We start from the raw sequence: 26,026 nt of genomic DNA, 5'->3' as shown, positions 1-26,026 counted from the left end.
CAGAGCGTCCCGCAGCAAATGGATTTTGAATGTCCCTATCTGTCCTGTCTCTCTGCTTTTACGTGTTTTTAAAATGGGTGTGTGTGAGCAGCATCACTAGCCAGCCCCTCTCCACTTTTCATTGGCCAAGCTTTCATTTCTTCCCTGATTGGGGGAGCTAAGTTGTGTCAGAGTGATGTCATTTTACAGCCTGCAGAAAGTCCACTCCTCCTGTCAACTTGCACACAAATCTAGATTTGAACCAAATACATATTTGCAGAGGTACATGTTGTTTTAAAATCATATGCACCCATCATGCATTACAGGAGGTATACCCTGTTCAAACTCTGCTCTTCCTGGGAGCTTGCATTCAGAAATGGCAATATTTTGCACTTTTTAACTGGTTTGCAATACCGGACATTACCCCAAATTTACACACATGTGCGCAAGAAGTATGGACATTAGTTGATGAAGTGTCAGATTTTTCACATGCACACATTTTGAGTAATATCCTCTTTTCCGCTAAAACCCCCCTGAACATGCCACCGGTTCTAAAAACCTCTTAAAATGTGGGCAGAAAAATCACAAGAATTATGGTGTCATTTAAATAATTTTCACAAGTCCGTACTATGAGTTATTCATCTTTTTAGAGTTATGTTCTGGCCCCAAAGGGGTGTGGTTTTCCCCCAGCACAAGGTTGAATTTCTGGTTTTTCCAGTTCTGCCAAGCCAGCTTGCTCTCACAGGCAGTGCTCCTCCCCTTTGCTTCAGGAGGAAGCTACTTTTACAGCCCCCGTAATAAAACCTTTGCCTGAGTCAGGACAGGGCTTTCTTCAGAGCTCCTGTATTCTGTGGGGCTCCCCTTAATTCAATTATCAGAGAGATGGCATATCCTTAGTGTGGCCAGCAAAAGGCAGATAGGCCTGGGAACACAGCTGTGACTCAAGTTTCACTCCTGATGGGGGTGGCTGGTGGGCAGAATTCAGTTCCTTAAGCCAGGTTTCAGATAAAATGTCACTTTTTGTTCCCCAGTTTAAGTCAAGACGGTGTTTTTACATATGCAGCTAGAATGCTGATTCTAAGTTAAAAACTATGACATTTAAACAATTGCAACCTATGTGACACTCAGAAATAGGTCACTCATTTCTTTTAAACATTTAGATTTTTTTAGTGTCTTTCAGTCCACATTTACTTAAACTGCTGAAATCCACAGCTCAGCCAGTCTTGTTATAAACCTTCAAGTCACTTCAGAATATAACTTTACATTGGATCCACCTCTCAGTAAGTCTTTCTTTGGCATGTTTTGGGTTCATTTATTCAGTTTTACAAAAAGTAAAATCTGGTGTTGTTTTAAAATGCCAGCTTTTGGATAGTGGTGAGTACTGGTAATGCACCCATTTTTGGGATTTAAGAAATGAATTCCCCACAATTCTAGGTGGCTTTTGGCAATCAGCATTTCCATTCCCAATGGTTTCAGGCTACTGTGTGGGTAGTCCAATGGGGTTTTTAGGCAGTGTCCTTCTGTGCCCATAACATCGGCAAAATGAGTGGCAGCCTATTCTTCATGCATTTCCCTGTGCATTTTCTGGGAAGCTCTGGCCATCATGATGTTTTCCATGACAGTACTGCACAGTTTTGAGGTAGGGCTCGGATGCATGGGTAAATACATCCCACAGACCCTCTCCTACACTTGTCAGGTTGGCTTCTCATTGGTTCGGTAGTGTCACAGTCTCTCCATTCCTCCTTCAGTCAGTTCTCTATGCGGTACCTCGATGGACGTGCTATCAGTGTTGTTAAAGGACTTCCAGGTTCCTCATGACTTGTTTGTGCTCACACCACCACTTGTCTTCTGCTCAGGCTCAGTACACTGTGTATTCACATCAGTCTCTTGCGTCTCTCCTTTTTTCCCACGTTGTGAGTTAGAAGCAGTACTTAAGCTTGCCTATAATATCGGACGCAGTGCATCCAAGTTTTCCTCAGCATACCTGGGCCAGCTGATTTGAAACTCCTGAGTTCTCTCTCTCTTAAGGTCTCTGCCTCCATGTTTTATGACGCTGTTGTGGGACTTCCCTAGCATACTCTCAAAGCCCTTCTTCTCTGTTTGACTCACACTCTGTATTCTTCAAGTAGTTTTCTTCATCTCAGTACCATATACGTTTTGGGTCAGAGGTAACAATAGTGCATTTGGATGACAATAAGATTCTGATCTGTTCCTCATCCCTTTAATCACAGGATGTTATTGAAGGAACATTAGTGATATTTTGCTTAGGGAGTTCCTCATACAAACAGGAGTCCTTGTCTCCAGCGGGGGAATGCCTCTCCCAGTGAGGTCCCACTTGCTTCTAACCCTAGGGAGGGTATTGTGCAGTGCGCTCACTTCCCTAGCCTCAGAGGGAAAGACTCCCCCAGTAGAGAAGAGCCAGTCAAATCACATGAACATACAGTTGGTCGTAAAGGTGAGAAAATTAAAGAAAGTTCAGCAGTAGTCAATATAGAGAATTCAACCCATTTCAAAGCAGATCTATGAATTTGAACATGAGGAAATAAAAAAAGGAAGAAATGTTTTCTCCAGAGAGATTTTTTAGATTAAAAAAAAATTACAAAGTCTTAACATATTTTCTCTGTAGGGTAAGGAGTTGGAAGAACCCAGAATTCATATTTTGTTTTGATGTGTTGGATTTAGACAGAATATGTTAATGGTCAGATGAAGCTTGCTAACAATGGCTTTTTGTCAGGTAAGCAGCAAAGTCTTCACATTTGGAAATATCAACCAAAAATTGATATTTCTGCCAAATTTGCTTAAGAGGGTGGACTTTAGTCAGATCTTATGCTGTTGTTGGATTTGATAAGTATTAGTTCCCCACTAGCATGCTTGATATTCCCAAAGATTATGTAGATTCTGATATCGAAGAGTCTCTCCCAATAAATTATCTAAATATACAATAATGCTTTGAGTAGTGAGCTGAAGTGAATGGTAACAACCTGCCATTAAAGTTAGAAGGACCGAGCATAGTTGAACCTTTGCAAAAGCAGCAGACCTTTAACATCCCAGTAAGCTTGCCAATTGAAGGCATTATAGCCATTATCATCATTCATCATCATTTCAATTTCAATTTTTAAAGGCCGATCCGAAGCAGCGACGTTGATGTGAACACAGCAGAGGAGTCAGGCATGTTAAATAAAAATAATTTTGGGTGGTGCTGGCAAGAAGTGGAGTATGGTTTGGCTGAGGCAGTGAGGGGTAATGGTAGGAGCACCAGGGCAGGGAACAGCATGCTCAGAATGAAAGCCTTTCCTGAAGGATTAAGCCTGTGTTCTGAGCTCCCACGGCCCGGGTACCAATAAGTGAAATGCTAATTATCACAATTATGTAGAGGCGGGGGAGCAAGAGAATTCACGGGTAGAGCGGAGCTAGAGCTGCCCCACCAGACGTGACCTTGCTCTAGAACCAGCAAAAGATGCATAGCTTGCAGTTTGCCTTTCCATCTTCAAACACAAAACCCATCCATGTCATCCTATCTACTCAACCCTCACAACAAATATTCAAATCCTGGCATCCTCAACACCCACCTGCAATGCAAAACCATACCAGATGTTTAGCCTCCCTGCCCTAATAACAGGAAACCTATACCTGTCAGCCCAATTCTGAAGGATGCAGCACATTGAAATGAAATGATTTGTAGAGGATCATACCCTTTCTGTTCAATGGGAATTGATATCAGTCTGCATGCAAGACACTCAACCACATATCTAAATATCTTCTCATCTCTAGCTGATATACATTTGTATAACGTATGGTTTTAGGCACCTACAGTAAGGCATTTGTTTTATAAAAATGCCATAAAAATACAAAAATCACAATATAAACAAACCTGACAAATATCTAAAACCTTACAATAAGCAAAAAGAGTGATTATAGCTTTATATTCACCTCTGTGAGTAGAGGCATTGTTTCACACTGACTTGAAGCTGGTTATTGTGCACAGCTTCTAAGGGGCTTACAGCCTAAGGGAGCTATCCTCAGTTGTTCAGCAGGCCCAAGGAGTTGTACTAATCACCACATACATGTCCTGGATAGTTGGGGACTGAGGACAAAAACTACAGGGCTGTGTGGCAGATGAAAAGCCTCATATCTTGGCAAGCATACGCCTTGCCCAAGACCAATGTGACCTCCCACCAGCTCTTTCACAAACTAGGTAGTATGTAGAGAACCCAATGCAACTGCCCATAGCCTGGGGAAAGAGTAAAATAAACTGTCCTGGCAGGCTCCTTATACAGTAAAGGCAAATGCCCCAGGCAAACCCACCTGCCCGCCAATCAGTGTAGTATACATCATTTATTTCATGTTTCCATTACAATAGAAACGTGGATCATAAGTGACAGAGAAATGAGCAAGTTAAGGGATATTTCAGCCTGTGGAGTGCACAATATAAATGTTCATTATTTTTATTATCTTTTATGTAGTGCACATTTAACAGAATCCCTTAGAAGTGATCCCAATTGTGGTTGCCATAGGAACGACGACTCACTTAAGTATACAGATTTGCCCAGGTTTGCAAGGACTGGTCAAGGGCGGAAGACAGGTATTCTGGTTGCACAGTTTGAAATTTGTAGGTTTGGCATCACACATGCTCCCATTACATCTTTAGTTTTGTGCCAACATGCGATTCCTGGCAAGAGATAAAGAAAGTACTCTGTGCATGTAGATGAGTGCATGCAGTTCTTTTAACTGTCACTGGCTGGCAGTGTCCCTTTAATGTACTCTGGTAATGTAACTTGTGATGACTTAATGCTTGGCTCTGGATGGGCTTTTCTTTCACAGGGCTCTAGAGCCGAGCTAGGCATTTGCCTCTAACTATGCTCAAGCTCTGGCTCCCCCACCGCTACATTTATGCAAACATTGTTTTTGCCTTGAAATCTTCATAACCAGATATATAAATAAGTTTGTGTCTGTCAATTGGACCAAGACCTGGCCCCCAATATCAAGCAGGAAGTCATTGAGACGCCATCATTTGGCTTCCAATGGAACTGGGTTACCCAGAAAGAGTTTCATTTTTCAATCACTCACAGGGAAGGACTCCCCATTTTTTATGCAATTCCCAAAATCCACAAGGATCAACAACAACCACCCGAAGACCTATAGTGTCAGGGTGCGGCTCCATCTCGGAGCCAGTTTGCAAATTCATTGACAGCTTTCTGAAGCCCATTGGCGTCTTAACTGAATCATAAGTAAGGGACTCTAGGGCCATGATTCAATGTTTTGAGGGAGAACAACTCGATCAAAGTGATGAATTGCTGGTAACAAGGGACATCACAGCTCTTCACATGAGCATACCACAAAAGCATGCCATTCAATGTGTCAGAAATGTTTTGAGCCAACAAGTTCAATAATAACGACTGTCAGCGGCAGAATTTGTCTTCTATAGCCTTATCAAAAATGATTTCACATTTGACAGAGTATTCTACCAGCAAATCTGTGGCACAGCCATGGGCGCAGCATTCACATCCAGCCTGGCAATAATCTTCTTGGCCTGGTTTGAAGAACAGTGCTGACACCAATGCATTCCGGAATAACATCTGGAAATGGAGACACTATATCAACGATATAATATTCATCTGGAGCGCCTCCACTCAGGGACTAGACAATTTCCACAAGAAGGGTCAACCAACAGAACAGTAACAAACAGTTCACGATGGCCCACGACCCCAAAAGAATCCACTCTTGAGATCTGACCATACAAAATAAGGATGGCATCATTGAATGCAGCCTGTATAAGAAAGCTACTGACCGCAACACGCTGTTGCATTACAGCAGTTTTCATCACACCACGCTGAAAGAAAATGTATCCCATGGCCAATATCTCTGACCTAGATGGAAATGCACTAATTTGGATGATTTTTACTTTCATGCTTGCTCGATGGATGATCGATTAAAAGCTAGGGGCTATCGTAAGAATCTAATCTCTAAATCACACAAGATGGCCAGATTTAGTCCCTTGTGAGACACTACTGGAAGTGAAAATTCAAGATAATATGGAGGACAGAATGACGTATGTGACTATAAACTATCCCAGTACTGCTCAATTTCATAGCATGATTAAAGCATTCTGACCAGTGGTACGTTTAGTTCTGCCCAATGAACCACTACCCCGTATGGTTTTAAAAAGATTCAAAAACCTTAAAGAGTATCTAACACATTCATAATTTCAAACGCAAACACTCAAAAGAACGTTGTGGAATTTACCTTTGATAGTGGGTAATTACGCATGCAGCTGGTGCACAGTCTGTAGATACACAAAGAAATGCAAAACTTCATGGTGTAGGGGTAGGGCAACAATTGGGCGATAAGAAATGTTCCCAATTGCGAGACGGTAAATGTAATATATTGTGTTGAATGCCCATGTGGTAAACAATACATTGGACAGAATAACCGAACCTGTGCACAAAAGAATAATCAAACACAGGTCCAGAATAAGATGCAGGAAACACGAAGCACCTATGGTAACCCATTTCGTCAAACACTGAAACTCTCCTGATGACATCACATGGCGGGTTGTTGATGTGGTCAGATCTGGTACCAATATTAGAAGCACACTGTCCCAGAAAGAATTGTGGTGGATTTATAGGAGTCGTGCACAGATCATTAGTCTGCTTGAAGAACTTCCATTTAATTAAAATATGCATTATCCAGCTACTGTTAAAGGGTGCTCACTAATTATAATTATACTGGCCCCATTTTCCAGCCTACCTTTAGGCTCTTTCATAATAAGGTATGACCTCTCCAAACCCTACACTGTACTGCCAGCAGCATGTAGATGAGACATTTTCAGTGTCCTCAATGGGTTGATTAGTTCCCGTGATATGACATCCACACAAGCCTGGCACAAGGCAAAATTAGCAGCTATTCACAAACTGAGCAGTGTGGTCTAGTTGTTTTTCCACATCTAGACGACGTTCCCTTTTTTATCACATGATCAGGCAGAGGAGCCCAAAGCCGACTTGTAGTAGGAGAAGCAGCGCCTTGCTTGATACGCCCCGAGAAAACAGCCATGGGTAAGTATGGCAGTTACCCCTTTTGCATCTTTGCTGTTTCGCAAAACGTGCAGTGTCAGCTACATACCATGCAGCATTACCTGTAGTCACCATCCCGGTTAATGGTTAGGACATCACATTAGTAAAATGCGAGGCATCCACACAGCTTTATGAATAAAATTGGTGGCAATACACCCATCTACCAGGATTTATCTACATATCACTTATAAAACTACCGGCCTGAAGACTAGTCAGTGGCGTGCCACGGCCAATCAGATAAGGTTAGCATATGTTCACAATTAGTAGTAGTGACAGGGCATCCAAGCAACTCACACATCCAACTAATGACATCATGATACGTTTTCTGTGAAGGGTCAATTAACATTCATGTCGTCCTGATGAAAGCAAGGAGATAGACATCACCAAAATGTCTATGTGTAGCAGGCACAGCACCCTTCAGCTTCGAGGCGAGGGCACATTGCAACGTTTGGATATTCACATTAATTGGAGACGCCATGCACATACACTTCTTCTTCCCTGCACCCTCCGCAACTCATCCAGAACAGAACCGCAAGACTTATCCTTGGCCGCAAGCCCAGGAACTGCATCTCTCCGGCACTGAAATCCCTTCACTGACTCCCCATGGCTGCAAGGATCAAGTACAAGACCCTCTGTATTGTTCACAAGGCTTTCTGGTGCCTGGGACTGACCTACTTGCATCACTGCCTACCTAAATACTGTCCCTCACGAGCCCTCCGCTCATCCACCTCCAACCTTCTGCAAGTGAGCCTGTTCTCCAAGCAGAGATTTGAAAGGAGATCCTTATCCTCAGCTGGTGCCTCCCTCTGGAATATCCTGCCAGCTGCCCTTGGTCTTGAGCCAGACTTTATTAAGTTCCAGAAACTCCTCAAGACCTTCCTCTTCGCCTCTTCCTTCTCTCTTCCTCTACCCTGCTAACCTAGCTCTCTTTTCTTTCCCTCTCTCCCTCTTCTTCCTTACAGCTTCCTGACCGGCCACCTGGTGTACCTTAGAGTCTCACATGTCACTGGCTCCCCCGCCAGTCCTCTTTTGCACTTGCCTCAGGGCCCTACACCCCACCCACACTCACTTCACTTATGAAAGCACCAAAGAGAGTCGTTCTCTCTGCACTTACCCCACTCTCCACCGACCGGGTGCACTTGGACACCCCCCCTCCCTGTGACCGTCTTGCACTTTCACAATCCGTACGCACCATGTCGAGGATTGTCTGTCTGTTCTCCCCTGTCTTCACCCCTTAATTGCACTGGTAAAACTGTAGAATCGCAGTCAGGCCTATTTGCTGTATCTCAAACTGTTAAAAGTATTTTACGAACTTAATCTGCCTGCGCAGACTATTATCCTCTCAGAATTTCGAGGACTCTGTGCGACTGTTGTTTTTTCTCCATGTTCCCATCCTCCTTGAGCGCTTTGGAACACTTGCATGCATGTAGGCACTTTATGAATAAACAATACCATACCATACCCTAAAACTATGTCAATAAACTTTTCTTGGTGTTCTTGGAGATTACACTTGTGTTTTTCTACACTAGCATTCAGTTGAATTACTTGTTCACGCCAAGCCAGTTATTGATGTTAAATAATAAAGTGTGAGAAGAAATACGAGTACATAGAGTCTAGCAATGAGAATGCACCACTGATCAGTCCGTCTTCTTTTAGTTTAAAACTGTTTAAGAAGTCGGGCTGCAAATTACGCAAGCTCTGTATGTTGTCTCTAGATAGACATTGAACTAAGCATTAGAGCTAATTGCATTCATTATTATTTCTGCATCACGACACTGGTGCATTTTACGTATAAAGTGCTTTGTTTTTGGATTAACGTCACATTGGGGTTTCGGGTTTCCCTTTCCTTCACTTTTCTCACATCATTCACTCTCTGCTTTTATTTATGTTGAGCACAATATTTTTGAGCAAAATGTTTATAGGAGCTTTTGAATTTCAAAACTCCAAATAAATATTCAAGAATGATTTTTACGGCTATGGATTCAGAAATTGCTTGATCTTATATATTATAGCATTGTTCTGAAACACTTCTTTGCGCTTTGAAACACTTGTTCGCGCTCTGAAACAGTTGTGTACGAGCGCGATACAAATAAAATATCATATCATATCATTGTTGCATTTTTTGATTGTAGAATAAGTAGCTTAAAACTAAGTCTCTGAGTTTGTTTCCGGAGGATAGCTCAGGGACAACATGCTCGCCTTGGAAGCAAGATGACAGGGAGCAGCACGGGTTTGATCCCTGGGTCCGTGCTTAGAAACCACTGGGTATAAAGTGTGTTATAAATAACCTACAAGGGCAGTCTTGGTGAGACGAAAAATCATTTCTCCTGACCTAATTTTCTGTAGGTTTTGTGAAATGGGTAATGAGAAGGAAACCCTCCAACATGTGATAATATCATGTCCAAACGTGAAGGTCATACGAGCTAGGTTTTTTAGCAACTTGTTAAATCTGTACGAGGAAACTGACGAAAACCAGATATGGAGTATATTATGCAACACTACGAGATACTCGGTGATAAAGGCCCTGGTGCACTATCTGGAGCTCATATTGCCTGTTGAAATGAATGTATAAATTGAATTTGGTGATGAGTTCCGGTGGTAAAACATCCACTTCTGTATGTTATCTAGGGCAAGTCGATTTGAACTGCATATACTTTATCATCGTGGAGATGAAGTTTAGTATGTTTCAGTAGAAAATCTACTATGTGTTTTTATATCTTATCTGTTTAATATATCCTCTCTTTCCTTGTTATTTAATTTTATTTGTCATTTTTGTTGGTTTTAAGTAATCTGAAAATGTTAGTGTTTTGTTTTTAAATTTGAAAAGTTGATGTAATCAGCTATATCAAATAAAATAAAAAATAAAAAAAAATAACCTATCATATCTCTGCTGGCAGCACTCGCATCTAAATTGTGAACGGCTGTTGCCAATCATTCTTCCACCAAAACAAATTGCATAAGAGATGATTGACATAGTTTGGCCTACTCAGGGAAATTGCTTAAGGAATGTACCTTGCCATTTGCATTACTCTCATCAGTAGTGGAGAGAGCAGTTAATAGAGCAGGGAGAGCAAGAGACAGAAGCATTGTCTTGCTTTTTAACAACTGCACTGCCTAAGCTATTTTGTCAAATGCCTTTTCAGCACAAGCTATCTTGACTCTCCTCCCTCTCCCCGCTCTGTTAACCAAGTGGTTGCTATTATGTCAGCAGGATAAAAAAAAAAAACAGGCCTGGTAAGAGAAGTGCCCAGTGAAGAGGAAATAAATCAGGTTACCCCATCAAACATGCAATGAAGATAGCAGACCAGCAGCCCCTGTGCTGCCTTGTGTAGATCTGCCTTTGGGAAATAAAGTTATGTAACAAAAAAGTACAACTTAATTCACTAAATGAAAATGGGAGTTCTCTTGCTTATGATCTCAACTGACCTTAATTCAATACAATGAAACAAACATCACATTTGAATTACTGTTGAAGCCAATGAAATATGACCCGCTCCACAGAATATACACATGAACAAACACGCCACCATGTGCCTAGTGCACTCTACATTGTTGAAAGGTGCAATTAATGCTGACATCTATGAAAAGTATTTGAACATACCCTTAAATGTGTCTCCGTTCCGCAGTGGCCCGCAATCGCTGCACTCTTTGATAAATGTCTCCATCAGACTTTCAATTCCTTGGCTCGTCGCATTGGAAGATAGTTGGAAAACGTTTTCTACGTCGGCCACGACACTGCCGCTCCTGGAACAGAGAGAGCGCCCTTATATGCTGGGACATTAGAAATGAGATCCAGATCAACTTCATTCATGACGCAAATCAAGTTCAAGTTGGATATGTTGCAGGCTGTGCGCTGAATTGTTTTGATGTTAATTCTCTCACGCTTGTACATCTCCTGCAAAACATGCTCTGTTTGTACATAATATGATACCCATACAAAAAAAGCAGGCCATGTCAGCCGGTCAAGTGGCACACCGAGTAGAGCGCTCGCTTTGACATCCTGCAGAATCTGCTAACGCAGGTTCGAATCCCGGCAGGGCCAAACTCAGCCTTTCATCCTTCCGAGGTCGATAAATGAGCACCACACACCGTGGGTAATAATAAGCAGCGCTCAGATACCTGAGGGCTCGTAGTGCTATATAAGTGCCTAATTATATTAGTATGTGTCCTTAGAAAATTGTATGTTGGGTTTGAGAGAGAGAGACGTGCAGGTGGTAACATTAAATGAGGTTTGCGGGGTGTGCATTTTTTCAGATTAGAGCAATTGTGGAGTGGCTTGTAGGACATCCCCACGCTGCTGGACTGCAGGTGGAGCAGTGGCAGTCCCTATGGCCTGAAAGGAAATCTTCCTAATTTGCTGTTGATTCTGGCTCCTGGCCCTGCAGACTCCAGGACAGGGAAGTCAGCCAAACCGGCTGCTTATCCAGTCAGCCAAGCAGTAATTGCGCAATTTACAAAAAGGGAAATCGTGGCTGGGGTTCTTGCAACTCTGAACTGCTGGAACAACGCGCCTGGATAGTGCGATTCTAATTTAATGGCTGGTATTCTAGACAGCCAGATGCATATGGACAATCTAGCAGGGGCTTCCAGATCGCCCTTGGAAGCGGCACTATGCCCACATTCACCCACCATCAAAGGGGCCATGGTGGCAAAATGCCTCTTTGCGTATGGCAAATAAAATGATTGCACCAGCCTCGATCAAAAAGGGTAAAAACAAGAAACGAGTGTGGACAGTCACCACACACTCAAGAGTAGTGTATGCTACTGGGTTCCTATTAGCGCCTCTGCAATTAACGCATACTTTCTGTCCAGCGGTATTGTTTTACAGTAGCTCTGCATGTTTACTACTAGTGATAAGTAATTATGTCATAACCAAAACAGAGAGATATTCTGCTTCACAGAGAGAGTTAAATTCATTTACCAATAATAACATTTGTTCTGATACTGTTTTACTTAAAGAGACCGCACGAGAACACTTATCTCGGAGACCCTACAAGACCCTCAGAGCAACAGAGGACTGTGCGTGATGCAGTGGTGCGGGTTTTGGGACAGTATGTGAGCTCAGAAACAAAGGCAGTGGATTCAAACTTGCAAATATGTGGGTTCTCAACCGTGGACTTGCCCGTCATAGTTCCCTGTAGTAGATTCCCTGACCAACGGTATAATGTTGCAAATTAACTGCTTGCCATCAGTTCCTATACATTCAGAGTATTTTAACTTTCCAGGAGGGTTTCCATCCCACACTGCCCCGCACAGGCAGCCATAAAGAGGAGACGAGAAGGTGCACATCGATCCACGATGGGGATAAGCCAAATGAAGGTTTGATTTGCCCCCCTGCACCCAAAATGAGGACAAGTGTTCCCAACGGCAGCAGCCAATGCCAGCCTTGCCCCATTTACCAAAATCCATTGCAGCTACGCACGAAGAACCCAAGCTGGACAGAGCACTATACGTGCTGCATAGCCTAGCCAGCCAGAGCCAGTTCTTGAAGAAGGTTCTGGTAGGTGGATGAAGGGTCTTAGAGAGTGATATGCAGAGGTGTTGCTAGGGTGTGGGTGCGAGGGGGCTATAGCCATTGGTCTTTTGGTTGTAGCCCCGGATAGAAGCTCAGGCTAGCCAAAAGGCTTGGTAGCCCAGAGTCCCGACATTAGCTTAGCCACACTTCTTTTCCAGACTTATCAACACCCGCGGTTATATGAGATTCTTTGAGGAGGTGCTGGAGAAAAAAAAGTTAGAGATAGTAAAGGGTGAGGTGGGAAGAGAAGAGAAGCAATAGCTGAAGAGGAAGTGGCCAAAGGAGGAGTAGAGTAGTACAAGTGAATGAGATCTGTGGACGAGGTGGGGAAAGGAGGCACAGAGGACCAGGAGGAGGAAATAATATCGGAGGCTGATGCGGTAAAAAGAAAAGCAGAGAAGCAGGCGGAGCAAATGAGATCTGACGAGGGGGTGTTAGGAGAGTACGAGGATGGGGTAAGACTTGAGGAGGAGATTGTGAAGGGAGGAGTTTAGGTGAGGGAGGTGAGCAATAACTAATGCAGGCAGAACAGGGAGGTTCAAGGGCAAATTGGGCCTTAGGAAGGACCAGAAGGCAGTAGGAACAAGACCTAGGCAAGGAGGCCAGAAGAATAAGAGTCAAGGTGAACAAAGGTTTGATACCCCCAACATTTCTAGAATGAGGGTACCCCACCCTCAAAGTAAGGGACTGGTAAGTTCAGGGTATTATTCCTGGCTCCATCTTTTTTGGAGGCAGAAGAACCAGTTGATGAACCTGGTGGACTGGTTAATCTGGAGAACCTTGGCAGAACAAGAACTAGCACCTGGCTTTAGGAATCCCTGCGATACATGCAATGGACTGAGAGAATGTCAAAGGTCCAGGAATCCCTGAGAAACCTACAACACCACTTGGAGGTGAGATGTTCTCACACCCAATGTGAGAGACCTGGGTTTATTTTATTATTTCAGTATTAACCTGTTGCTTTCCCCCATTCAGATAATTTCTATATCAATGAAAGCCTATGAATTGGCCTTTCTGTGCCCAGTCGTTTGTATGCTGCGTGGTGTTAGTAGTGGGATTTTCCCAGACTGTAATGAAAGTCATTCCACCCCTAAATTGAGACTAGTGAGTGCAACACCCATTGCTCGTATACCCAACCATGCCACCCTGGCCTCCAGAGTATTGGACTTACATATTACAGACATGATGGACAAAGGTCAAAGGAAAATTGGGGCATAGAAACACTTGTGTACAGGCGTGTTATAAATACCATATCATATCATATCAAGGCCAGAGAGGGCAGAAAGGATACATGGAGGCCTGACCATAAGTCTGAGTAGGTAGATAGATCGATACAGCATAGAGGTGGGGGTCAGGGTCATCAGTTCAGAGGACTGAGGATTGATTAAAGTTATCCTTTTTTATCATGGGACTGTGAGGTTCCTGGTGTCAGAAGGGCCCCTATCGCCCAACTAATTGGCCAACAGCACACTTCTGCCAACACAGCAGAAACCCCTTTTTTGAACAAGACAGAGAGGAAACCTGGGGTACGGTTCCTCATATTTTCCAGAGGAGGTGACAGAAAGGAACCCAGACTCTCAAACCACACCAGTGTCTTGGCTGGAGTTCTCTTCTGCAATGCATCAACCCTGCAAAGGAGGGCAGAACCCTAGGGGGCCTTAAATAGGGAGAATAGAGGTGTGTTCTATCCGGACATCAACAATTAGAAGGGGGTGGTGTATCTCCAGTTTGGAAGGGCTGTCCTACACCATGCTCCATCCTGCCTCTTAGCAGGACACAGAGGGATCACCAGAAATCAAGGAACATGTGCTTCGCACCTTCTTCTGGCCTGAGGTGCATCAACAACAAATCCAAACATATTGCCTTAAGTGCTCTGTCTGCTAGAAAACCATCTGGGGAGGATGGATTGCTCAGGGGCAATGCATTTGTCTTGGAAGCAAGACAACACAGCGCAACACAGGTTTGAATCTAAATCCTGCACTTAGAAACCACTTGCTGGTATTAAGTGCATTATAAATGAAAAATAAAATAAATCTGTAATGATGCAGGGAGAGCTTCCCGACAAACCCAACCCATTATTGAAGAACCTTTTTCCCAAAATTGCTTGGATGTCATGGGATGCCAGAGCTTCTTCAAGCCAGGGAACTGTTACATTGTACTTATCTTAGATTATGGCGCTCTGTGCCCGGAAGCCTTCCACAGGAAGATTAACTCCACACTGAGTATGATTAAACACCCAGTAACCTACTTCTCCCGGGTGACTTCCCCGAAGGAAATACTCACAGATCAAGAACCCCCTTAATGTCCCGAATCATGATCAAGTTAAATCTGTTAAGAATTGAACCCCACACCTTCATTTACCATCCTCAGACTGACTAGCTAATAGAGCACTTAAACCAGGTTTTAAATTACTTTTTCAGGAAACTGGTATCAGAGGATGCCAGAAACTGGGATGAACTGTGAGCATGGACCCTGTTTGCTGCTAGACAGACACCAAACGTCTACATCACTCTCCTTTCCAGCTGTTTTATGGAAGGGAACATATGATGGTCTGGACATTTTGAATTAATGATGGGAAGGAGACCACGGTACAGAGAAATAGGCCAGAAATGTAAACTACTAGCTACCCGGCACCGGTTAAGAATAATGAGACACCTTGCCAAGCAGGAGAGCTGGAGAAACAGAAGAGATTGCACAGCGGAGGAACCCAAATGAGAAGGTTCAAGGCGGGAGACGTAGTGCTTGTCTTATTGCAACATCAGACAAAACTAACCACCCAGCAACATGAACCTTGTAAACTGCGTAGGTGCTCAGTGACCCCCAACTAGAGGGATTGACAGAGCAACTGCTCAAGGAGAAGCCAGGTGTATCACATAAGCTAGCTGAAGTCATGGCGACAACACAATGAACACTCTCTGATTGCCCGCTTGGTAACTCCTGCTAGTACCCGGTTTGAGTGGAATCAATCAGAACTGACCTTCCAGCTGAATAAAAACAAGGCCTACAATTCTCCTGTGACTGTGTGGGAGGCACAGGTAGGCTGATACAAAGGGAGCAAATAGAGGTTTCTTTTTTCTAGCACTCACAAAAGGAACTGTACAATTTAGTCAGACATCATGAGGACAGGCTCTTACAACAGTTCCAGTTGCGATGGGGTTTGTTCATCCAATCAACAACCCTTGTCTTTGATTTTGAGGTGTGGACTTGCAGGGTCTGAAACCCGTGATTGATGAGCCCAGCCACATACTGCAATTTGGCAAATATCATATATTTTGATTTATTATGAATTTGAGATATGTCTTGGGAGGATAGCTCAGGGGCAATGTGCTCGCCTTGGAAGCTGGACACATAGCACCACAGGTTCGATCCCTGGGTTCGTGCTTAGAAGCCTCTGGGTATTAAGCTTGTAATAAATAACCTATCATTTCATATTACATGTTCATAATATATTGTAATTTAGCCTAGATTCGATCCACAGTAGTTGGGCTGCAGTATGGAATCTTCCCCTAAACTGGAAAAAATGGCAACGGAAACAAATAAAGTGGAAGACAAGTAGCTAGTGATTTCTGAATAGGGTTTTACAATTTGAAGAATCAGACCTGAATAAATGTAATTAGCACTTGGAGATCTTATTTGACCACCTGTGAGTCAATCACAACGCTCGGAATGCAGTTAATATCTACTGATATTGACTGCATTCCAAACATTCAGTCTTTAGAAGCAGACATGGAAACAACATACCCCCAAAGTCCCCCAATGTGGCATGTCATTAAGCAGCTCCTCCCAAATTGTTCTGCCCTCTTTTATGTCAATCCCCCAGAAGTCTTCATAGGTCGGAACTCATTAAGCAGCTCTTCCCACATGCCCCACCTTCTGTTATTTACATATTACATACGAAAATCACATCTCATTTAACAACACACTTGATCTATGTACTTCGTTCACTATTAAAGTAACTTTTTTTTACTTCACTACCACAACCCTAAAACCTATATTGCTATTACCACTATGTGCCAAGAACTTAATAGACTTCGGGAGGGGTCCTTTTAGCTTAGTATAATGACCCACACCGAAGTCAAGGTAAAATGACCCCTCTTGGCTCTCCAAACCCATATCAGTGACTGAATAATCAGCCCGTAGGTGTGACGCATTAAATCCCTCAGAAAATACGAGGTTGTCTCACGAGGGAGTTTTAAAAGTGACCGTTTGTGATTTGACACCAAACTTAAAAAATAGCAGCAAATACAAACCAAAGTATGTCATGTTTTAAGGCGATTTCTTTCTTAATTAAAAAAAATGCCCATATGGACATTTCAGTAGCTTAGCTTCAAAGTTATGCGATGCGCTCAGACAAAAAAAAAGAGTTTCCTTGCATCAACTTGCTGTTGTCAGGTATCGCTTTTTACCTGAACTGGAGCAACAGAAACGTGTTTTAGATGTGTCTCAAGCTATGAAACCCTTTCTAGTACTGCTGTTGGATATTTAAGTGGGCGACATGACGGTTTTCATTGCTCCAAATAAAGCGGTTTATAAGCGATGTTTTAAGGAAAAGAAACCGTTTAGGAACAGAGATAATGCATTCTGGGAAGAAATACAGGAGCCTGTGCACGCGAGGCATTGTAATAGAGTTTAGTGTTATCGAACTTGGTAAGTAGTGACAGTGATGCACGGGCGAAGCGTTTAACAAAATAAAGCCACTTGCATCTTATTACGCCTACTTTTATTCCCAGATGGAAATGTCACAATGTTCACAAGCAATTTGAATGCTAGCTTACATTGCAGCGTGAAGGACTGGCCTATCCACAGTCCAGTCATCTCCATGCACCTGTAACATCTCCTCATCTGCATTCAAGTCAAAGCTTTGGGTCAAATAGGAGTTTCGGAGTTCAAATTGAGGTGTCTCTGCATCAAGTCCCATGGAGGGGTCAGCTCTGCATTGGTCCTGTAAATGGGGGGTCTGAAACCTGTGTCTCTCTAGGTTTCACAGACTACACCTACCATTGCATCTGCTGGCTAGGACTGATCATGGGAGCTGTAGTCCCAAACATCTGCAGAGCAAAAGGTTCCAAATCCCTGCCACCTGGAAACCTTCAATCAAGTATTAAAAAATTATACATTTTAAGAAGGTTCACGTGATTTAACGTAGAAGACATGGGCTCTGCTCCAGATATCAGCACACATCACATCACCGTCTAACTGGTTGAATCCACTCCATTTCTCACAACAGTTTTCAAATAATAAAACCCATCTACACATCACTGGTAAAAATCGACCTAACATTTTCGTAGTTGACCTCTTTAGGCAACAGGAAAGATTCATTATTTTTACTTACGACAATTTAGTTACAGTGGACCCAATGTAGCCTCTTTCATTCTCCAGAATTTTATTTAACTGAAAAGAGAAACAAAGAGAGGACGATTAGGTGCTGGCAACTGCAGCATGTTTAATTAATTGTTTGATAAATATAGCCAGACAGAGAACGTTGGCCACACATTTGCATCATGGGGCGGACTCTTCAACCCGAGTTCTACTTTTCTTAAAGCTAGAGTCTCCACACTGCTGCCTTGGTAGGGGGAAGCTGGGTAAATCCACTCCTGGTAGAACCCAAAACAAAGGTTTGGATTACATTAAATTTCCCTAATCGGCTGCTGCACACAAAAGACAACAAACACCAGTGCACATACAGAAGACACAAGCCAAATGGGAGTACAGAGGACACAATAGTCTGCAAGAAAGAATCTTACGTCGTTTCTGGGGCTAGAATGACAAATACAAATGATGGGGATAGCTACAGATACAATCTCCATTTCTCGTAGAGAGGTCTCTCTGTGTTGTGTGGGCTGGGAATAAAAGCTCAACAGACCCTGGACCTCTGGATAGAGGGGCCCATGTGCGAAGACCGGCCATTATGAACAGGTAACATCGGCCGGTCCATCGGCCGGTCCATCAGCCAAGTGGGTTGTGCCAAACCTGGGCTGTATCTCTAGATCCAAACCTGGGTTAGGAGCAAGCCACATGCTAAACACATCCACCAGCCATCTTCCATCCAGCTGCACGCCACTTCCCTTGTCTCTCTGTCTTCCCCCACCACACCCGCCGTCCCCCCAGGCTCCCACTTACCTCAGTTTCTAGACGTTGCAGAATCAATGCGAGGCACCTTGTCTCACTGCTTGTCCATGGCTACCACGGAATTGTAATCAGGACTCCACATGGAGCCATACCCACCATTTCCATGCCGGCCATGTTAGGTGAGGATGTATGTGTTAGAAACTATGGGTCTTGCTCCCGCCACTACCCATTGTTTCTGAGGAATACATTGCTCTTACGTTTGACTCCAGATGCTAAAATAAAAGACAAAAAAGAAAAGAAACCACTTATAATAGCAATAAACAACCATTCTCACGACTGCTTCAGGAGGACTCGACTAGGACTTATGAATTGAGCCCTGGGCCGTTAGCCCCGGTTCAGCCGTAGAACGGTTGTTTATTGCTATAACAGTGCACCCTTTACCCAGGATCCCTTCCTATATGGGCTCCTCTAAAGAGCTGTTATAGCCTTCAATACAATGTCCCTCCAGCGAGGTATAGCAAGATGGTGTGTAAGGGACTAAGTGCAGGGTTCGGCTAGCAGCACATGTACTATGGAGGGTCGTTGGTCATACATGTGCCGTCTGTAGTAAACCTGGATCAGCAGATTAGTGTGCATTGAACATTAAAAGCACAGGATGAAACAACTGCTCCAACTCAACCAATACGCCTTTAAGACAGTCTTTCTTCTAGTATTGCTGCGATTGCCACCCATAGGCCCCTTTAGAGTGTTCGCTCAGCATAGGGTTATGTGGTATCAGGTAATATTATCCACATATATATGGTCGCCGTAAATAATATCGCCGGGAAAAAGTCCTGGCGATATTATTTGGGTGACCATATATATGGGGACAGGGGCAGCGGGGGTTGCGGGGGTGTCCCCCGCTCTCCATGAAGAAAAAACAAAGGTTTGGGGGTTGCAGGGGTGTACCCCGGATGTTCCATGCAATAATGTCCCCACAAAAAACAGCAATTTTTCGGCGATGTTTTTGCATGGCGATATTATTGCGGGGACATTATTACATGGAACCGGTTATACAGGGAAATGCTATATAGAACAAATGCCCCAGCTAAGTGCCTAGAGGGTTTCTTAGAAAGAATGGATAGCAAAGTGGAAATTAAAGCTTGGTCCATCTTGACTCCAAGAGAGGGGAAAACTGCAAGGCAAGTGTGTGTTTAGTAGCGGATATGAGTAACAACAGAGAGGAAGACAGCCACATGATGTGCACTGTCATTGGCTAGAGCTGCTTCACTATAGCACACATTTGACTCCAGTAAAACACTGTCATGAAGAGATCAGTTTGTAGTTTGTTACAAAAGGTGGGATCGTTCGATTCGTTTTGGGGTTTGCGGTCCTGGAGCCCCATAGTTTGGCTGCCTTGTTTCTAATGGTTGGATGTGTGTTGGCGTATGAAAGCCCCTCGCCTGGGCATAGTGGGGAGGGCGGTTTCTGAAGATAGGTGAGACTCTTGCTTCAAACAGGTTACCATCAAGGCCCCCCCAAAGCCAGTGTAGGGATATTCAACTTGCATTCATATGACCCTATTGCAGTAGGCCACCTGAGCCATCACTAGGGAGCTAGCACCCCCTTTGGCTAATCTGTAGGAAGGGTCCAACATTGAATCTGTAAAGAAGGGGCATTCCAGAACCTGTTCCAAATGACCGCTACTCCACGTGGCTGATCCCTGCTCTGGAGTGGCTGCCCCAGGAACACTTTCCAGCCCTGCTTCAGGAGTTCCTTACTTCCGTTACTCTGCCTTGATACAACTGGACAGCTCTGAGTGTTTGCCTAGCTGCCTCCTGCCAGGAGTCGTGGCACTGCACCTTTCAGATCTCGAGCCATTTCTTTTAGGCTTACGTTAATCTGCATGATGATAGTAGAAGGCTTCCAATCAGGATGGAAAAATAAAGCTAGATTCTTACTCTTTTTGCTCCACTTTATTGACAGATTGGTTACTTATATTATCTGCGCAAGTTTCAAGTTCTCTCTCTAAAATGTGCGATTTCAGGACTGTGTTTTTACCACTTTTTACAAGCACGTCACGTCCCTGCCATCACTCCACTCGCTAGGCAGACCTCGATCAAACCTCCTTTTCAAATCAGGAATCCTCAAACTGATAAAAAGCCTAACGCCCACTAACTGCAAAGGCGACATCTGCCCATCTACTCTCAATAAAGAGTGTGCCGATATGTTTGCCCCAGTCATAACTGCAATCATAAATGCATCTTTTGCTAAGAGTATTGTTCCAGCCAGCCTTAAAAAAGCCTGGGTCCTCCCTCTCCTAAAAAAAACACCCTTAACCCCAACATTGCATCAAACTATAGGCCTATTTCCACAGTTCACTTCTTACTAAAAAACGAAGAACGTGCAGCCTATCTGTAAATCCTACATTTTCTGGAAGACAACCAAATCTTAGGGATGCGTCAATCAGGTTTCCGCCCAAGCCACGGAACAGAATCCGCCTTTCTCGATTTAAAAAACCGCGGCCTTCGACTTTGTCAACAACCAAATTCTATGTCAATACCTCACCACCCACGCCAACCTCTCCCCACCTGCCACTGCTTGGATTGCATCCTTTCTGGAAGGGAGGGTCTTGAGGGTCTTCTCAAACACCGCACACTCTTCACCATCTCCAATCCCCTGTGGCGTACCACAAGGGTCCTGCACTGCTCCAACCCTGTACAATATTTTCACCGGGCCATTCTTCAAAATCGTTGATTCATTAGGCATAGCCTACACAAATTATGCCGATGATACACAAATCCTGATTCCCCTATCAGGCAACTACACAGCCGACTCCACCACCCTCAACAATATTTACTCTACCATGCAGGCATGGGTGGCAGCCAACCACCTCTGTCTTAACAGTTATAAAATGGAAATTCTAATTGTAGGCTCTCAAAATGCCCGGATGTCCCTGGACAAACAGTACTCTGTCTTCAAGATAGATAACTGCACAATTCCCGTCTCATCAACAGTGAAAGCCTTAGGAGTGTACCTTGATGCCTCTCTTAGCATGTCAAGACAAGTAAGCGCCTCTTCAGCCGCCTACTCCACCAAGGTCCTGAACGCAGCCAGACCCTTCCTCACCAAAGAAAAATGTCTCACTATTGCTCGCGCAATCATTGGCACCAAGATTGACTACCGTAATGTTCTATCCACAAGTAATATACAAAGACTACAAGAGGTACAAAACAATGCCTTGAGAGAAGCTCTCCACATCCCAAAAAGAGATCACATCTCTCAAGATAGAAGAGATGCACACTGGCTCCCATGCAGGAGTGCATCCAATTTAAAACCCTCTCAAATGCCTATCAACACAGCTCCCCCGTACCTCACCTACAGAATCTCCAATGTGCCTACCACCAGACCCACAAGGTCCCTTTACACTGACCACCTAATCGTGCCCAATATCAAGAGATGCAAAGCCGGAGGTTCCAGCTTCCCATACATTGCTGCAAAACTGTGGAACGACCTCCCTACCTCCCTCCCTCAGAGCTGAAATATCTTACTGGCTATTCCGCAAAGCACTCAAAACATAGCTCTTCGCATAATAAAGACCTATATCTGTCAATTGTACATCGACAATAACATGCATGACCATACTGCTACGCAATAATGTTGTTCTTGGTTGAGTCTGCATTACTGATGTATCTCATGATAACTGCATGACAAGCTAAACCTGTCTGACATGTACCTGTAACAGCGCCTCAATGCCTCCGGGTTGCTTGTGCGCTTTATGAATGAAATAAATAAGATAGGACTGGCCTAAAAGTAAGCTACAAACAGAAAAATACTTGAAAGCACTGCTTAGGTATATACTGTTGAAACATAAATATGTCCTTGCGGTTAAAGAATGTTTCATACATGCATGAAGCTAGGGAGGTAAGATAATGGCCGGTATGCAGGCCCATCCAGAATACCCTTTTGCTTATCTTCTCTAACAAAACTCAGAACCCTGTTTGTCACAAGCTGTCTTATCTGTCAGATCATTGATGCTTCATTTTGACATTCAGGATTTTCAGATTTCTGTTAGCTATCATACACCACCGTTATTCTAATGTGGTTATTGCCATTGCTAGACAGTAAAGCAAACACATGTGTGATATGCTGCATTATCACTAATATATACATATCTATATCTATAGTTATAGGTTAGTCTCAGTCAAAACAATACATTTCAGATTTGTCTCCTCTTATTTGATATTCAGCAGAAGTGGTCTCCCAAAGAAGAGTGAAGAACAAAACAAGTGAAGGGGACACCCAGGAATCTATCATTTGCTTGAATAATAGCATCTGATTTAGCAGTACTAAAAGTAAGGACATGTCTACACCTACAAGAAAACCCAAGCATCCAAAGCAGAGGTCAATACTTGAGCTATTTATTCAAAATCCAAGAACAACTGACAATACTACAGGCTCTGACACAAACAAGCGAAAGAGGTCATCTTCTGATGATACAGAGAGTGGTGGTGCAAACACAGCTTCACATGTTGTCCAACCAACGGAGAGCACATCAACTGCTGGCAGCAGTGCTGCTTCTACGGGTGCAGACATTGCATAAATATCTACATGTGCTGACATTGGTCTGAGATCTCCACATGCTGACACTTTGCCTGGAGCTCCTTCTTCCGTGGCTGGCATTGCACCTCCTTCATTTGTAGTGGGCACTTAACTCTCTTTTTCACATGCAGACATTGTCGTGATGTTTTCACGTGATGCTGACCTAAGCAATATTTCATCCTTGCTGGATAACAATGAATTCTCTTTCCATCCTGATATTGAGGATTGTTCTTCCCATGTTGGCATGTGTAAGGATCGCTCCTCTGTTGATTGTTTTACCGACAGTGCTTTCCTTGGGTAGAGCACAGGCAGCTCTTGGTTGCAGACTGATGAGAGTATGCAGAAGCGTGAAGCTGAGCAGGGCATTCAGAGAAGATCTGTAGCACCCAATGTAGATGACAGTGTGGTGACTGATCTGTCACCAAATCAATGCAGTGACCCCTGTACAGCCCAAAATTCCTACATACCCTGTAACTTGTTGCCATACGTTAAATGGCGACTACAAAAAAGATCCTTGGCTGGAGCATTCTGTTCTGAAAGATAAAGTTCACTGCTTTGCATGCAGAAATGTTGGTGCTACTTCAGGAGGAGGGGGGCATGAGCGTGGCAATGTTCCAATTGTTGGCATTGGCGTCAGTAAATGGCAAAAGACAGGTTGTGTTTTAAAGAAACACTCAGAGTCTGATAAGCATAAATCTTCAGTTGTAGCTTGTAGCTTGGACAGACTTTAAGCATGTACAACATACTACAGACCCTCAACAGTCCATTGTTTCCAGGATAGTAAGGGGTGCAGAGATTGAAGAGAATCGTCAGCATGTGCAGCAGTTACTAAAGGTTGTATGTCTCTTGGGTTCTCAAGGGCTTGCAGACAAATTACAACATTTCCACAATGAGGGCTGAAATATTAGATATGATATCTGATAATAATGAACATCATAAAATGACAAAATGGCTAGAAGATTTGGGTACTACACATCTTCCGAGTATCAAAAAGACATGATCTCAGTTATGTTACATCTTGTACTTGAGAATATTATTAGGAAAAAGACAAAGCATTTTGCAGTGTTAGTTGATAAAACCGAAGACATTTCACATAAAGAACCAGTGCTTGAAGTGGGCGGAAGCGGTTCTCCTATACTTCTTTTAATTAAGTTTTACTGTTCCTATACTTTTATTTTAAAAAGAAACTGTTTCGGAATAGTTTCGTTTTGAAATAAAAGTGTAAGAAGAAGTTGAAACTTGCACTTTCAGTGCACTGCACTGGACGTTCCATTAAACAGCAGTCACATGTGTTTGGGGGTTTGTATTGTGCATGGGAGGGGGCATGGCGATGGGATTTGTGGGGAGCGGTGCAGGCCAGTAGGGAACATAGTTCCACTACTTCTTTTCGTACACTTCGACCACTGTAAAGAACAGTTGAGCTTTGTGATTATGTTTGTAGAAAAAGATGGGAACATTCAGGAACAAGCCATGGAATGCCTCAAGTCTAGCTGCATCCATTGACGATTCTGTACGTAAAGCTGGCCTTGATGGGAAGAACTGCGTGGAACAGTGCCGTGGTGGGGCATCAGTTATGAGTGGCTGCTTCAATGCGTGCAAGCCAAAACCAAACAAATTGCTCCAAAGGCTATTTATATTCACTGGCGTGTACATCGTCTGAACCTTGTGTTTGTGCAAACTATCACTAATATACAAACAGTAAACGATTTATTCTCAACTTTGCAGGCTGTTTATGCATTCCTTTCACAAAGTTCTGTTCAACACAGACTCTTTGTAAAAGCTCAAAAAGGAAGTGGTCTGCAAGTATATAATTTAGAAAGACTTGCTGGCACTAGATTGTTTTATTGGTACGATGGTGTTAGAAAAATACAGGTTCGATTTGAGACCGTTGCTGTTGTTCGCAATGCAATAGAATCACAACACTCTGACAAGCAGTCTACTTCAGAAGTCGGAGAGTTCTCCGAAACATTCAGAGCTTTGAGTTTTTGATAACTTTGCTAAGTATGGAAGTGATTCTCTGAAAGGTTAATGTGTTATATGAAATGCGTGTCAACTTATTCAAATGACAAGAACTGAACTTGTCAACATTTGACAAGAATACCATTGGATGCAAATCGTCAATGAGGCAACGGAATTGGCAGGAAAATGTATTGAAACATTTGAAGACCACAACAAAGAGCTTTAGCATTAAGGCAGCACAGCACCAACTGAGCAACAAATTAACAGAATACTGTGTTATTACTACTGTTGGGAAACGGCCTGGCCATAATGAAAACTCTGAGAATAGAATGCCACAGACTGAACCATTAAATAAAAATCGAGGTGTTTATCTCCACCTTAGATAGGTTTGTGAGTTGGATGCTCGTTTTACAGATAACATGGGGCTTATCTAGGCTGCTGGCATGTTCAATCCAAGGGCTACACATTTCTTGGACTCCTCATCTGCAAATGTTCTTGCTGAGCACTACCTAGGGGCCCAAGTAAATTGCGTTAAATTACAATCGGAGCTTGACACTGCAAGAGGATTTTTATCTAACAAGAATATGGCAGATATTCATTCTGTCAGGCACTATCTCCTTACTTCATCACAAGGATTTTCTGAGGTCCTAAACCTGTTGCATCTGCTCCTTGCATTGACGAGTACAACTGCAACAAATGAGATGTTCTTCTCCTGTTTAAAAAGAGTTCAAAACTATGTGTGAAATAGATGTTTAGGCAAGAGACTTAGTGATGTGTTGATAATGGCACCTGGACCTATGGAGGTTAAACAGATACATATGAGTGATGCCATTGACGGATTTGCTCACATGCG

General features: G+C 43.3%; 1 protein-coding gene across 1 annotated transcript in view; it reads right to left on the bottom strand.

Moving 5' to 3' along the window:
• LOC138521324 (mucin-13-like) overlaps window positions 1-26,026 on the bottom strand; it is a 757,642-nt gene that overhangs the window by 361,231 nt on the left and 370,385 nt on the right. The window contains exons 5-6 of the mRNA XM_069634079.1: window positions 17,897-17,955; window positions 10,651-10,793 (exon numbers count right to left, since the gene is read on the bottom strand). Coding sequence (XP_069490180.1) covers window positions 10,651-10,793; window positions 17,897-17,955 — 202 coding nt within the window. The remainder of the gene's footprint in view (window positions 1-10,650; window positions 10,794-17,896; window positions 17,956-26,026) is intronic.

This window comes from Ambystoma mexicanum, chromosome 13 (genome assembly GCF_040938575.1).
Source record: "Ambystoma mexicanum isolate Mex_15411 chromosome 13, UKY_AmexF1_1, whole genome shotgun sequence".
In the NCBI taxonomy this organism is placed as follows: Eukaryota; Metazoa; Chordata; class Amphibia; order Caudata; family Ambystomatidae; genus Ambystoma; species Ambystoma mexicanum.
The sequence above is the reverse complement of the archived record's forward strand: the minus strand, read 5'-3'. Positions and strand labels throughout refer to the sequence as shown.